This window comes from Hippopotamus amphibius, chromosome 14 (assembly GCF_030028045.1).
Source record: "Hippopotamus amphibius kiboko isolate mHipAmp2 chromosome 14, mHipAmp2.hap2, whole genome shotgun sequence".
NCBI classification, from domain to species: Eukaryota; Metazoa; Chordata; class Mammalia; order Artiodactyla; family Hippopotamidae; genus Hippopotamus; species Hippopotamus amphibius.
Genome location: NC_080199.1, coordinates 56,589,114 through 56,604,199, shown reverse-complemented (window position 1 = coordinate 56,604,199; position 15,086 = coordinate 56,589,114). Strand labels below are relative to the sequence as shown.

The 15,086-nt window shown below is 41.6% G+C and overlaps 1 protein-coding gene across 1 annotated transcript in view; it reads right to left on the bottom strand.

Annotated features, from left to right (window-relative positions):
* The window catches only part of TNFSF11 (TNF superfamily member 11), a 33,514-nt gene extending 28,125 nt beyond the window's left edge, over positions 1-5,389 (bottom strand). The window contains exon 1 of the mRNA XM_057707811.1: positions 5,168-5,389. Coding sequence (XP_057563794.1) covers positions 5,168-5,389 — 222 coding nt within the window. The remainder of the gene's footprint in view (positions 1-5,167) is intronic.
* Positions 5,390-15,086: the final 9,697 nt, after the last annotated feature.

Genomic DNA, 15,086 nt, shown 5'->3' with positions numbered 1-15,086 from the left:
AACGGAAGCAGCAGTCCCCGCGACTCCGCTATGGAAAGTATAGTCCAATCACTCCCAGTGTTACAGGCTCACCCGGAGTTGGCTAGAAATGCAGCTCAGCTTCCACCTCAGGCGGTGCCTGTGACTCCGCATTCTAGTTAGGTCCCAGGCGATTCTGATGCACGTTAAAGTCTGAGAAGTAATGCTTTCAAACACCAAAGGGACAAATATTGGTTGTGTGCTATTAAAATGTCTCCAAATTTCCTTGGATGCCAATTTGAAAATTTTTTCACAAGTAATACCAACTAGTACAAAAATACTGCAATGGTCAATAACGGCTGATGGTTTGATGCAAAGACATATAATGCAAAGATTTTGTCTCTTCTCTCTTAAAAGACGTTCATGCCCAGGCCTTACCCTTGGCCAATGTAATCAATATCCCTAAGGGGAGAGGTCAAATGAGTCTCTCTCCCCAAGTGTTTCTAATGTGCAGGTGAGAACGACTGTTTCAGACGGTCACATTAGAGCTAAAACAAACATAAAATGTCACCAACTGTTTTCCCAAATGAAAGTATGGCATAATTAATTTTGATATACTAACTTAAAATTTGTTCAAATACATTAGAAATTTATTTTATTTTTTTATATTTATTTTATTGAAGAATAGTTGATTTACAATGTTGTGTTATTTTCTGGTGTATAGCAAAGTGATTCAATTATACATACATCTAACAGTTTGCATCTGCTAATCCCAAACTCCCAATCCATCCTCCCCCACCCTGCTCTCCCCCTTGGCAACCACAGGTCTGTCCTCCATGTCTGATCTGTTTCTGTTTCGTAGATAAGTTCACTTGGGTCATATTTTAGATTATACATATAAGTGATATCATAAAGTATTTGTCTTTTCCTGTCTGACTTACTTCACTTTGTATGATAACCTCTAGGTCCATCCATGTTGCTGCAAATGGCATTATTTCATTCTTTTTTATGACTGAGTAACATTCCATTGTACAATATATATGTACCACATCTTCTTTATCCATTCTTCTGTTGATGGACATTTAGGCTGCTTCCATGTCTTAGCTATTGTGAATAGTGCTGCTACAAACATAGGGGTGGCACGTGTCTTTTTAGAAATTTATTTTTAACCTACAACCAAATGTCTTTCTTAATCCAGTGTCCTTGCAGCTCTCCCTTTCTGAAAATGGAGACCAGGAGAAAGGGCAGCATAGAGGTGCAGGGGTGTGGGGCCAGCCACACACACAGGCAAACGAGGACCTCTGCTCCTGCGGTCTCAACGCTGTAGAACCTGCAGGGCGTCAGACTGATGCTGGACCCTCCACAGTGCTCACCCAGTGGCTGGACAAATGTAACCTTCTCTGCAACAACCCATCCCCTGACATGGCAATCCGGATAGAAAATTTGCATGATGGAAGAATTATACTTTTTAGTCTATTTTATCTGCTAATGAGATCATTTACACATTACCAATTAGAAATGGGTATATTTCTAGTGCTGCAAATCATTTGAAAAGCTTTTTCATTAAATTCAACATGCAAAGCACTAGGCTAGGTGAGAAAAACATGCAGTCCTGACCTTCAAGGAACTTATACTCGACAGACGAACAAAGAAACTCATCCAAAAATCACACACACAAAAAAAAAACACAGGAAACCGAGTTACACATGAATTCACTGTACCTAGAAATAACTGAAAATATTAAGTGAATCTTGAATATCTGATTTAAACTGGACTTCAAAAATACATTTATCAGATGATATAGTTCATATGAAAGGAACTCAGTCTGTTAAAAACAAAATAAAACAAAACACTTCCTTGAAACTTAATCACTTGTGGGGTTTAAATGAGGCAGGATGCTTGACATTTGTGCTACTTTGTTTTCTGTTTTTTCAAGCAGGCAGCCTACACACTTCCACATCAGATTTTTGGTAGTGACTGCTCTCCTGGTTGGGTAACAAACAGCTTAGGGAGGTTGGTGTGCATCTTGGGGTTTTGGCGGAAGGAGTTGAAAGGCAACAGAGATTGAGTTTTCTGAAAAGCTTATCTTGTAGCTAGGCTCTAAGCTTTGAATATGGTTATAGGGATGTTAAAAAAAACACATAAATTTTAAAAGCAACTTTTTGGAAGGATTTTTTTTCTTTGTAAACCAAAGTATGAGTACGATGTGGTAAATATATAGCACAAGCCACATGCTATTTTTTCTTTGGCAAGGTTGGTGGGGGAAAAGCCAGTCTACACTGGATCTAGTACTTTTTTTCTTCTTCATCTAGGCCCAAGCAATCCGCAAACATTCAGGAGGGTGATTCACTTTTAACTATGCAAACATGAGTGGAGAAAGGGAAAAGATTTTTGTCACTATAATTTTTACATTATTTGGGGCATTTTTCTAAATGCAATTTCAAACTAAACTGAACTGTTTTTCTTGAGAATTTGCATAGCTCCCCCCTCCCACCTTTAAACAAAAACAATAAAACTGGCCCCTTTTTCTTTTTTTCTTAACTTTTAACTGTAAACATATTACCTGATATTAGATGATTTCATTCTAATTTGAATGCATTCAGAAACCCCAAGTAGTTGACCCACAAATTTAATGGAAATCAGAAAACTATCTCTTATTTGGTACCAAGTTCTAATCCAAAGGAGCTGATATATGTGAAAACATTAAATCAGGGTCAGGTCAAGCTGGGTCTCTTCTCTCAGCTAGGACTTTCAAAGAAGGCTTCCAGCATACGTAAAAGTGGAAAGAATTTTAGACTGAGCCTCCAGGGAAAGAATTGTAGACTGAGCCTCCAGGTACCCGTTACAGGGTTTCAACAATTACCAGTGCACCGGCCAATTTTGTTTCATCTATAAGCAACCACTTCCCTGTCTGCCCCCCCCACCCCCCTGCCCCCACTGCCCACACTCCCCACCTATTATTTTGAAACAAATTCCAAACATCTTATTTCACTTGTAACTACTTCTGAATGGATCTCTAAATGATGAGGACCCCTTTCAGTATCACATGTACATACCATACTCAGCAAAACCTAACCCCATCTAGTGGGGTATTCTCCTGTGAAGACATTTCTCCTAATATTACTTAACTGAAGGAGATGAACTTTTGAAAATGTACTACAAAGTTGGGTTCAGAGTAATGGCTAATATATTTTGCATAAGTCTTGGAGAAGCCCAATTTTCATGGCATTTAGGAAAACTGTACCCAGAAATTCGATGCCATTAAATTCTCCAAATGAAAACTTTCTATCCATGTGACATCAAGACTGCTAAATGATCCTCAGAAGGCTAGACTCCTCAGCCCACCAGACCATTAATACTGAGAATCCCTACAAAGAAGCTGAACGATTTCTTCAACCGCCCAGCAGGTCATTCTTTCCTAAATGGTCACACTGATGTCCATGGTTCCTGCCAATCTAAGCTATTCCAGGTCCCTAGAATGCATTCATTCCCTACTGCTCTTTCAGTGCTGAATCCTCACTCCACTATTGCTGCTAGGAAAATGCCATAACCCTGAGTCGTTAGAAAAGATAAAACTACCGAATCTTCTGTTCCTTTTCTGAATGCTTCTCTCTTATTTGACTAAGAATTTAAAGTCTTTTGTTATAGGCCCCTTCATTACCTGGCATCATGCAATGCACATAGTAGGTGGACGATGTATGTTGAGTAAATGATTCTTAACTCATATTCCATAGCGTTTCACAGTGTCATGTGCAATGCAGGCACTCAATACACAGACATGAAAGGGTGGGGCTGGGGGAGGAAGGGGACAGGACCACATGCTGGATGAGAAAATGGATAAATCACTCATTCTGGGCTGCAGCATACTCCAATGAAAGAAAAATGCCTCATCACTTTCATATTGACTTGTGTAATCTATGTTGCAAGTAAACCACTTGAAAGTTGTATTTTTAGAAAAACGTTCAATAGGAACAGATGATTTTCACTAATATTCAAATACAAATTTTCTAAAGTACGGTGCATAGTACGTCTACCTTTGTTTTAGTAGATAAACTAGTTCTATAATATGCAAATTAGAGGATCATGACTATTTAACAAAAAGCCTATAGTTACAAGTCATGGAGTTCGAGACTCTGGCACAGGTCAAAACCCCACACAACCCAGGCAATGTCATCTTTTGATGCATCCAGTGGTTTAGTAATCACCTTTGAATCTGAAAACCAATGAAGTCCAAACCCAACTCTCTTTTCCCATAAAAAAAAAAAAAAATGCACAGTCAGCCCCCCACTTCCTTTGAGAAAGCGTTCACAGCACCAGACAAGAATATTCGAATGAATCCAACCAACTGCACTGCAATTTCCAAGAAAACACAAGAGCATAAACCACCAGAAAGCATAATGTTACACATTTACCCCTTCCTTTCTACTATCTCTCTTCAGTTCCTAGCCGGCTTCCTCATCTTTGAAAAGCTTAGTTACTTGCTAGTTCGTCGCGAGGCTGTGCGAGGGGAGAGAACTTCACCACCTCCACACACACGTTGCTTCCTTCCGCCGCCCACCTTAGTGGGAAGGCAAGAGGGCCCTTCTCTCTTCTTACACCCCGTGCGAGCGGAGCCCTAAGGGTCCTAAGAGCAGGCTTCTCTGGCCGCGCTATGTCTTTAGGTCCATCTGGCGACTTGGGCATCTCCACCCGGTGCTCCAGCGGCAGCCGGCAGCGCACGCACCACGACCTTCTGCACTGAGCGCACCCCGGCGCGGTGCAAAGCAACCAACCCCAAGGACCCCAAATCCTCCCGGGGCTGGCTGGGAAGAGAAAGGGTCGATTCCTAACTATAGGTGCTCAGTTTTTTTCCTAAGTGGCCAGAAGTTCATTCTTTGCTCCGAATGGGAAATGGAAGGAGAGAAAAGTGTGCAATCAATTCCAAAAGAGGTGAGCGGCCAATGCGGTCTCGCCGGGGGAAATTCAAAAGCACCAGGCCGGGCGAGCTCAGCTTCGGCGCGCGGCGGGACCGGGTGCGTGCGCGAGGACCAGAGGCCAGCGCGCCGGGCCCCACGCCTGGCTGTCCCCGAGCCGGACGCCCCCTTTTTAGGGTCACCTTCCCCTCCGGAATATGCAAGATCTCGGGAAACCAGCCTCCATCGCCTGCAAAGTGCTGGAGGATCAAGGTAGGGGCGCCCCGCCCGCGCGCCCCTGGGAGGCGAGCACTCACCTGCGCTCGGAAGTAGAGGAACAGGGCGACGCTGCACACGACCTGGCCCAGCCCCAGCCCCAGGAGGGCCACGAACGTGGAGCGAGAGGCGGCGGCAGACTGATGCGGCGCGGGCGGCGGCGGGGCGTGCAGGGGGCCCTCGTGCGGGGCGCCGGCGCCGCCGCTGCCCATCTCCTCGGAGCCGCGCAGGTACTTGGTGTAGTCTCGGCTGGCGCGGCGCATGGCGCTCGGCCCCCTCGCTCGGGCGCTCGCCTCCCTCCGCGGCCGGTCTGCCCGCGGCCAACTCCAAAGGCTGCGCGGAGCCCGCGCGCGGCCAGGCGGGCCTCGACGTGGGTCGCTCAGAGCCGGGCGCTGCTCCTGGGGCGCGCGGGTGAGCGGGGAGGGCGCCCGGCCGCCCCAACTCTTATAAACCGCTTCGGGAGGGCTGGTCCTGGGAGCCAATCAGCCCCGGGCGAGGCTGCCTCATCCACTCCCACCTCTGGCTCCCCTTCCTTCCTTTCGCCCTCCCTCCCTTAGTCTCTCGCTGAAAGGCCTCCTCCTTCCCCGTCGGGGCCCCCGGAGGAGGAGGTTGTGGGTTGTTCCAGCGGTTCCAGACGCCACTTGCCCATCCTCAGCTGCCTTTCTGGAGGTCCAAGAGATGGGCTGGGGAGGATGCAGATGAATGCCTTGGTCAAGGGTAAAGTTGACATCACAGACATTCCCGGGGCAGTTCGCATCCCCGAGCCTCAGTTTCCCCTGTAGGATTTAGAGAGTTGGACTTGGTGATGTCTGAAGGACCTTCCTATTTGCCTCTCCTACACATCCCTTACACCCCCTCCCCGTCTCTTCCCCCACTCCCCTCAAATTTATTTCAGCAAGAAACATCCGCAGGAGTACTGAGGGTGCAGCCTCTAGCATGCTTCTAAATATAGATTCCGAATTATGTATTTTGGCAGGCTTAGGAAACTGGAACCCTCTTCCCAAATCCCCGTTTCTGCACCCTCAAAGTGGCTTTAAATGAGGCAGATTTTGAATGTGGCCGCAAAGAGCCTATAGGCATCAACTCTGACTTAAAACAAAAATATGGTACAGAGAGAAGGGTAAGACCCAGTAACTTCACATATAGGACCACACATTACATTCTTAGAGAGTTTAGTCCCATGCCAGTCCTACTGCTTGGCAGTTACTTTCCCTCAGTGTCCTGAAAATAAGAGGGGTATACACCCAGAGGTGGCCACCCAGGAGTGCTCTTCTAGCTGCCAATCAGGAAAGAAGGATGTTACACAAAGAAGGATGTTACACGAAGGTGGAGTTAAATGTTGGTTTCCTTGCTAGAGAAAACTTTCTAGGGCTTTTTAAAAGTCTCTCTTCAGAATTGTGTCACTTGGTAAGAAAATAAAAAAACGAATGTTGCTCGCAGATTGTGGTACATCTTAGGCAGGAAAGAAGGGAGGTGTGGGCCAATTTAAACACCTATAAAAGTTTAGGATATTGTCACTCTTTGTTACTAGGTTTTAATTTTGTGTCCTCTTTCGGCATAATTCTCCAAAGCCGTTTCCACAGGGAAGATTTTTCACAAGTGGCACACCTCTGAGTCACTAGAGCTTGTGTTCTCAACTGAACACTTAGAACTCAGCAAGTGTTGAGGAAGACCAACCAGGAGGGGTAAAAAAAAACACCCAAATGAAATGATTTGTTCAAATTCAGAGATGCTTTTTAGCATTTATTTGTGTATGTATCTCATGCATTCCTGGGCCTCTTCCTACTTTCTGTTAGTTAACTTTGGAAAGTAAGGGATGTGTTCCCTCTCTTTCTCTTCCTTCTTCTCTTCCTTCTTTTGGGAAACAATTCCGTATTTCGTCCTTTTTATAAAACTTTACTAGAATCAAAGATTTTAAAAATGTGTTATAGCAACTAAACCCATGGTGACTTTACCGTATAGCCCTTTCCATTCTTTTTCCATGTTTTATACACGTCTTTTTTTCCTTGACATCTTTATCTTCAGAGTACAAGAAGTTCCTTCAGATCTCGGAATCATGTTCAGGTATGTTTGACCCAGTTGCTTCATGGATAGGCCTGTATATCACATTTCTGCAGAGTTCTTCATGCACCATTCGTACTGCATGGCAGTTACTTTCCTTTCCTGTCCTAAAGATGTCATGCCTCTGTTTTCCATTCCCACAGGCTGGATTGGAAACTCCACTGTCAGTCCACTTGTTGCTTCTTCAAAGCTAATGAAACTTTCTGGCCTAATAAATTATTTATTCATTTGTCAACATTTCACTTCCTAATCACTCAACATTCGCTTAATAAAAGGGGTGGTCCCCTCATCAGCGTCACTTGGAAAATCCTGTGTTGAACAAAATTAGTTGTTTTTTTGTTTAATGCAGATCTTTTCAGAGGCGTGAATGTACAAATGTATTTTGTAAACCTCCAGAAAAGGGATCTGGTATTCTCTGTTTTCTGAAAAGTTTTCATCTCTTTGGGTGGGGAGGGAGTCTTCACATAGCAAGGATTTAAGAAACAAAATTTGATAAAAACTAGATGAGACACATCTGTAGGACACAAATGGACAGTACAGCACATATGGCCTGAGTGTCAGTAAAATAGCCAGGGGAACCTATGGGGACTGAAGGAACAGGAAGAGGAGAGACCAGAACAAGACCACGGAGGATACTGAAGACTGACAAACTGGAGGAAAGCACTCAGATCCATTTTATTTAATTTTTATTTTTTTAATTTTCATTTTGTATTGGAGTACAGTTTTGTTTTGTTTTTATTTATTTATTTATTTTTATTTATTGGCTGCGTTGGGTCTTCGTTGCTGTGCACAGGCTTTCTGTAGTTGCGGAGAGTGGGGGCTACTCTTCATTGTGGTGCACGGGCTTCTCATTGCAGTGGCTTCTCTTGTTGTGGAGCATCGGCTCTAGGCGTGCAGGCTTCAGTAGTTGTGGCACATGGGTTTAGTTGCTCCGGGGCGAGTGGGATCTTCCCAGCCCAGGGTTCGAACCTGTGTCCCCTGCATTGGCAGGCGGATTCTTAACCACTGCACCACCAGGGAAGCCCTGGCGTGTAGCTGATTAACAGTGTTGTGTTAGTTTCAGGTGTACAGCAAAGTGATTCATTAGACATATACATGTATTTATTCTTTTTCAAATTCTTTTCCCATTTAGGTTATTACAGAGTACTGAGCAGAGTTCCCTGTGCTATAAAGTGCAGCTCCATTTTAAAGCGTCTTGCTGGCCGTCCAAAGCATTTCCACAGATCTGCAGTTTTCCGTACGCGTCAGGGCTTCGTGGAGCCCCCTTAAACACCACAGGCCCATCCCGTGACTCTCAAGCTCCTTACCATGTCTTAGGTCATCTTCTAGTTCCTACTTCCTTCACTGCCTCGTTTTTGTCCCCTCCAGCCTCACACTTTATGTCCCAGCAACACAGGACTGCTTGCACCCTCCCATTTCTTGCCTTTATACCTCAGTGTCTTCTGCCAGGATTGATCACCCTGACTTTTTCACCTGCTTATTGCCTTACCTTCAAACATTCAGTTAAGGCCCCTTGTCCTTAAGAAGCTTTTCTTGCTCGCCCACCACTCCCCAGGCTGGGCACTGTTTCTCTCCGCTTCTTTATTACACAGTGTGCCTATGTTTCTTGAGTTCTGAAACTTCTTTTTATAATCTTTCATTTGTTTCTCTGTCTCACCTACTAGACTATAAGCTCCCTGAGGGAAGTCATGACCTTTGTATTTCTACTGCCTTCCCACAGTGCTTCATAAAGGTTTGTGGAATGAATAAATAAGTAAAAGAAAGGAATATAAATGTTTCTGACATTCTGATAACAGAGGGTTGAATTGGAGAGAACCCTCAGTGTTAAACATGAAAGTGCCATAAATACCATCACTCTCTAATTATACTGATAACCTAATTTAAGTACGAAAACATACAGCAAACACAAGGGCAAAACATACCCAGACAATAAGGAGGCATAAATATATGTATTTTTTGAAGCTAATTTTGTAGAATTTTAATATCAAGCTTATAGAACTTAAGAAAACTTGAGCTTGGGTGACTTTCAGATTTTATGTAATTATCTATACAGTAGCAGCTCTCATACTTTTTAGTCTCAGGATCTGTTTACTCTCTTACAATGGAGACTTCTGAAAGCTTTTTTAAAATGTGAGTTGTAACTGTCAATATGTGCCATATAAAAAATTCAAACAGAAATGTTTACTCATTTGTGGTAATAACATGGAACATTATGATGTATATATCATTTTAAAAATAAAAATATCAGTGAATAGGATCGCATTGTTTATGTTTGTAAATCTCTTTAATAGAAGACAGTTGTATTCTTCTCTCTGCTTCTGTACTCATTCTAATGTGATACATTATTTTTCTCAAAGTGTATGAAGAAAATACAGCCTCACACACACATACAGTTAGAAGAAGGAGGACCACTTAATTGCCTTTCCTGATAATTGTGGTGCTTTCCTTTTCTGCTACACCAGAACTCAACAGGTGGTCACTTCTTAGCCATTGTTTGTGCTGCAGAATCTAAAACCTTCAATGGAGTTTTCTTCCTTTGTTACAATAATATCCATTGATCTGTATTTTTATTTGAATGCTTCTCTTACCCAGGGATGATTTGTAACATTGGTCATTTGGAAAATATTCATCCACTGAGTTCCACAGATTTTCTAAGTGTTGATGTATTTCATCATACAATATCAAAAACCTACATGCACTAATATCGTCACTGATTTTATCAGGAGAGTCTTTACTGTTTGGAAGCTGTTAAGTTCACAGAGGCACATAGGAGTTTTTCCAAATTCCAATTTGTCCTTGAAAGCTCGAATTGTATTGGCAACAGATACTGCCAACTGTGTTTCTTAAATTGACAGACACACTTTGTTCATTTTTCAGTCAATATATGCCAAATAACCAAGCCTAAAAAGCATAATGTTTGTCGTTAATTCATCCTGCAACTCAAACAATCACTTGAGTGCTTTTTCTCATGACAATCATACTTAGTTATGTAGCAGAAGTGCTTCAATGCATATATCCCATTTTGTCCCATGTAATGTAAAAAAATATGTATATTCAAGTACTGACAATAAAAATAATAGTTTTTACTCCATCAAGGATTTTTTAATTAATTAATTAATTTATGGCTGCATTGGGTCTTCGTTGCAACATGGGGGCTTTCTCTAGTTGTGTTGGGCGGGGACTACTCTTCGTTGTGGTAAAAACGCTTCTCATTGCAGTGGCTTCTTTAGTTGCAGAGCACTGGCTCTGGGTGCACAGGCTTCAGTAGTTGTGGCACGTAGGCTCAATAATTGTGGCTTGTGGGCCCTAGAGCGCAGGCTCAGTAGTTGTGGCGCACGAGCGTAGTTGTTCCACGGCATGCGAGATCTTCCCAGACCAGGGCTCGAACCTATGTCCCCTGCATTGGCAGGCAGATTCTTAACTGCTGTGCCATGAGGGAAGCCCAAGGATTTTTTTTTTTTTACTATTTTTTAAAAAAAGCTCTGAAGTGTATAGCAGTGAAGAATACATGACTACTAACATAGTTTTTATGTCAACTGTACTGATTTATGCTATGGCTCTAGCATTTTACCCATCAAATGCCTACAAGTAGAAAAGAAAATTATGAACTTAGTATTACCTTAAAGATAACTTATATCTTTACGATCCCCTGAATGGGCCTCAGGGACCTCAGAGGTCTGAGGACCACACTTTGAGAACCACTCATCTGTTGGATGGAGGTGTGTGTGGGCACACCCTACATCGTGCAGCCTAGTTCTGTTAGATATGGCAAACATTTGGTCAAAAGGTCTTGGAGACATTTTTAAATAGGTAAGAGTTAAAACAGAACTTGATAACTGGACATGAGAGTGGCTCTCAGGAGAAACTGGCTTGGGTGACAGTGTGGATGATGGTGCCGTGAATCCAGATAAAGGATATAAAAAGTTTTGGTGATGCTACAGAGATTCATTGTGAATCTTTTTTTTTGGACACGCCGCATGGACCAGGGATTAAACCTGGGCCACAGCAGTGAAAGCTCAGGATCCTAACCACTAGTCTGCCAGGGAACTCCCAATTCATTGTGAATCTTATAGAGAGAGAACACAAGAGAAAAATCAGGCATAGGTAGATTGGGGCAAAGAACAATGAGTTTTATTTTGGACGTGCTCTTCTTCCTCCCCTGGGTGTCCCTGCCTCTTCTGATCTCAGGTCCAAGCTGTTTCTGCTCACTGAGGACCCACTGAAATCTCCCACCTGGGTCTGGCCTCCCTAAAAATCTAACCCACCATTTCCATTACCATTTATAAGCAATCTGTTCTCATCACATTCCCTTGTGCTAACAAATTAACTAATAAACGATAACAACTTAACATTGACCTGTGTCAGTAGACATCGAATTAAGGTTTTTATGTTTGCAGTCATGAAATATACTGCCTTATCCTTAAAGGGGTGCATTTCTAGTGGTTAATTATGAGACTCCAGGGACTCTGAAATGGGAGGTAGAGGTGAAAAAAAATCTTGATCATGTATGAAGGAAGTCCACAGCTGTATGGTGTCTTCTATGCACAATGCTGGAACTATTTAAAGTAATTTTACCTCTAGCTTTCTAGGAAGCAACTGTGTTTGATAGGTTTTTTTTTAATTTTTATTGAAGTATAGTTGATTTATAATGTTGCATTAATTTCTTCTGTACATCAAAGTGACTGAGTTTTATATATATATATTCTTTTTCATATTCTTTTCCATTATGATTTGTCACAAGATATTAAATATAGTTCCCTGTGCTATACAGTAGGACCTTGTTGTTTGTGTTTGATAGGTTTTTAATTAATTAATCTCAGACTTATTCTTAAAGTGAAATCTTCGGAAGTATTAGACCTTTTAAATAAACTTTTGAGAAATATAGAAATTAATCAGAGAGATTGTAGTTGTTTCTAAAAACATAATCAAATGGGATTAATGATATTAAAGAAGCTTACTGTATTTATCTCCTAAATCTTTTCTGAATCTTTCCCCTCTTCACTTTTGCTCAGGAAATAATTATTTTCTCTTCTTTCTTCTTCTTTCCTCCCCTTTGAAATTCCTGTTTTCACTACACTGAGTCTCTCAGATGTGTCTCTCATGATCCCTATAGTTGAACTTGTAATTTCCACTTATTTTATGTTTGCTTTTCATCATGAATATGTTCTTTTATTTGATCTTCTAGATCTTTATTTCATTTTTCAGCAGTTTCAATTCCACTCTTCAGGTCATTTGTTGGATTTTTAAATTCAGAATTAAATTTTAAGAAATCTTTTTTTTCCCTCTCCAACTGATCTTTTGCAATACTTTCTTATGTCTCCTTAAGAATTCTCCTTACAATCATTTTTAAATTCACCTCTGCTCCTTTACTAAACCTCATTTGTCTGGCAGCTGCTTTGTTTAGTTGGGCTAGGTTCCTTCTTGGAGCTGAGATCCTTTCAGTGACATTTGACCTTTTGACCTGTGTATGTCAGGTTACCTGAGGTGTCTTAGGCAATGGTGGACACACAGGAAGTGAGGGGTAAGGAAGGTGTTTCCTCATTGGGAGGCTGGCTTAAGGAGGGCCAGTGGGATTCTCCCAGGGCTGAGAATTTCAAGCAATTCCCAGTGTCTCTCAGGATGCATGGGGATCACCTGGCCAGAGTCTCTCAGGAAGCTATGAGATTGTTTTTTTAGATTTTCCAGAGTCTGTTAATGCTTAGGTCTACTCATTGCTTTAAATAATTTTGTCCAGAAATTAGCTGATGCATTTCTATTTCTCTACAGAATCCTCAGGACATGAAGCCTCAGGTAAAACTTCCTTTCCCACATACTACATGCTTTATTCTTTGAGATGAGAGTGAGAGGGTGACAAAAGTATTTGATGATGCTGCCAGCTTCCCAAAATGCTTGTTCCTTCCTCTTGTCTCTAAATCAGCCTTTCATCATTTCTTGTCTAGTCCTAAAATGGCTTCCCTCTTGTCCTTTTTGCCACCAACCTCCTCCTACTTAAACCTGTTTCCAGAAGAATCTATCGTGTGCAGCTGGCTGTATCATTTTCCCACTTGAAACCAGTTAGTGGCCTGTGATTACTGAAGATAAAATCCAAGCTACAAACCCCTTCTTTTTTCCCATCTATATCTTTAGCCTCATCTTCTATCATTCTCTCCCTTGTTCTTAAAGTTCTAGTTTTAGAACATAAAGAATAATTTATAACTTCCCTGTACACTGTGCTATGTCTTTGATCGTGTTGATAATTATTCATGCAACAAACATTTACTGAATACCAGCAATGAGTCTGGCACTGTGGTGGGTGTAGGAGGTACAATGCTGAGGAAGATATGGAGCTATCCCCGCAGAGCTTACACTCTAAGATGAATATCACACTTTACACTGAAAGAACAAAAACCTGACAAATGAAAAAGAAAAAAGAAAAAGAAAAAGGATGTGCACTATTTCCCACCCCTGCAATGGGAGTTTAAAACCATCCAGTAAACTCTGCTTTTATTTATTAGGTAGAAGATCTCAGGCCGTTGCTTACACCACCAACTAGACAAGGCCAAATGAACTTAAAAATAAGTATCTTTAAAAAAGATATCAACAAGCTGAAGTGATGAAAATGATGCAAGGAAATTTAAAGAGACTGAATTCTATATGAAAAAATCTTTCCCGAGGAGAAAATATCACTAGTCACTTCCCTCCCTGGGAGCGTTTGCCAAGCAGACACAGGCAAGCGTAGGGTCAAGTTTGCTACAGGCAATGAGATTCTACTGGAAAAGACATGACATATTGAAATCTGGAAGAACTCCAAATGTCTAGATAGTTTTCTCCAACTACTTGTTTTCTCCTTCAGAGGACTTTTTTTGAGTACTGGGCAGATTACAAGGCTGGGAGACCAGATTGAGAAGGTAGAGAGAGACTTCCCAAAAGTCTCACAGTGTATGTAAGAGAATATTACTGGAGAGAAAAGTTTTACAATAAGCACTAAGCAAATATAACCTCCAAGATATTTGAAATAGGAGTTGTGCTGAAACTAATTAAAGCTACAGCCTTGCTCAACTTCTGATTGTACTGAAGTCCTCTTCACCTGAGCTACATAATAATATCTACGTTAATTCTTCAGTACTCAGTATCTGGTATGCAGATTTAAAAGTTACATGACATGATAGGAAGCTAAATATGTGGTACATAATCAAGAGGAAAAAATTCATGCAATCAAATTACCAATGGCATTTTTTACAGAACTAGAACAAAAAAATCCTAAAATTTGTATGGAGACACAAAAGACCCTGAATAGCCAAAGCAATCTTGAGGGAAGAAACTGGAGCTGGAGGAATCAGACTCGCTGACTTCAGACTATACTACGAAGCTACGGTAATCAAGACAATATGGTATTGGCACAAAAACAGAAATATAGGTCAATGGAACAGGATAGAAAGCCCAGAGATAAACTATGGTCAACTACTCTATGACAAAGGAGGCAAGCATATACCATGGAGAAAAGGCAGCCCCTTCAATAAGTGGTGCTGGGAAAACTGGTCAGCTACATGTAAAAGTATGAAATTAGAACACTCCATAACACCATACACAAAAATAAACTCAAAATAGATTAAAGACCTAAATGTAAGGCCAGACACTAGAAAACTCCTAGAAGAGAACATAGGAAGAACATTCATCAACATAAATCACAGCGTGATCTTTTTTGATCCACCCCCTAGAGTAATGGAAATAAAAACAAAAATAAAGAAGTGGGACCTAATGAAACTTCAAAGCTTCTGCATAGCAAAGGAAACTATAAGCAAGACGAAAAGACAACCCTCAGAATGGGAGAAAATATTTGCAAACGAATCAACAGACAAAGGACTAATCTCCAAAATATATAAACAGTTCATGCAGCTCAATATCAAAAAAACAAACAAT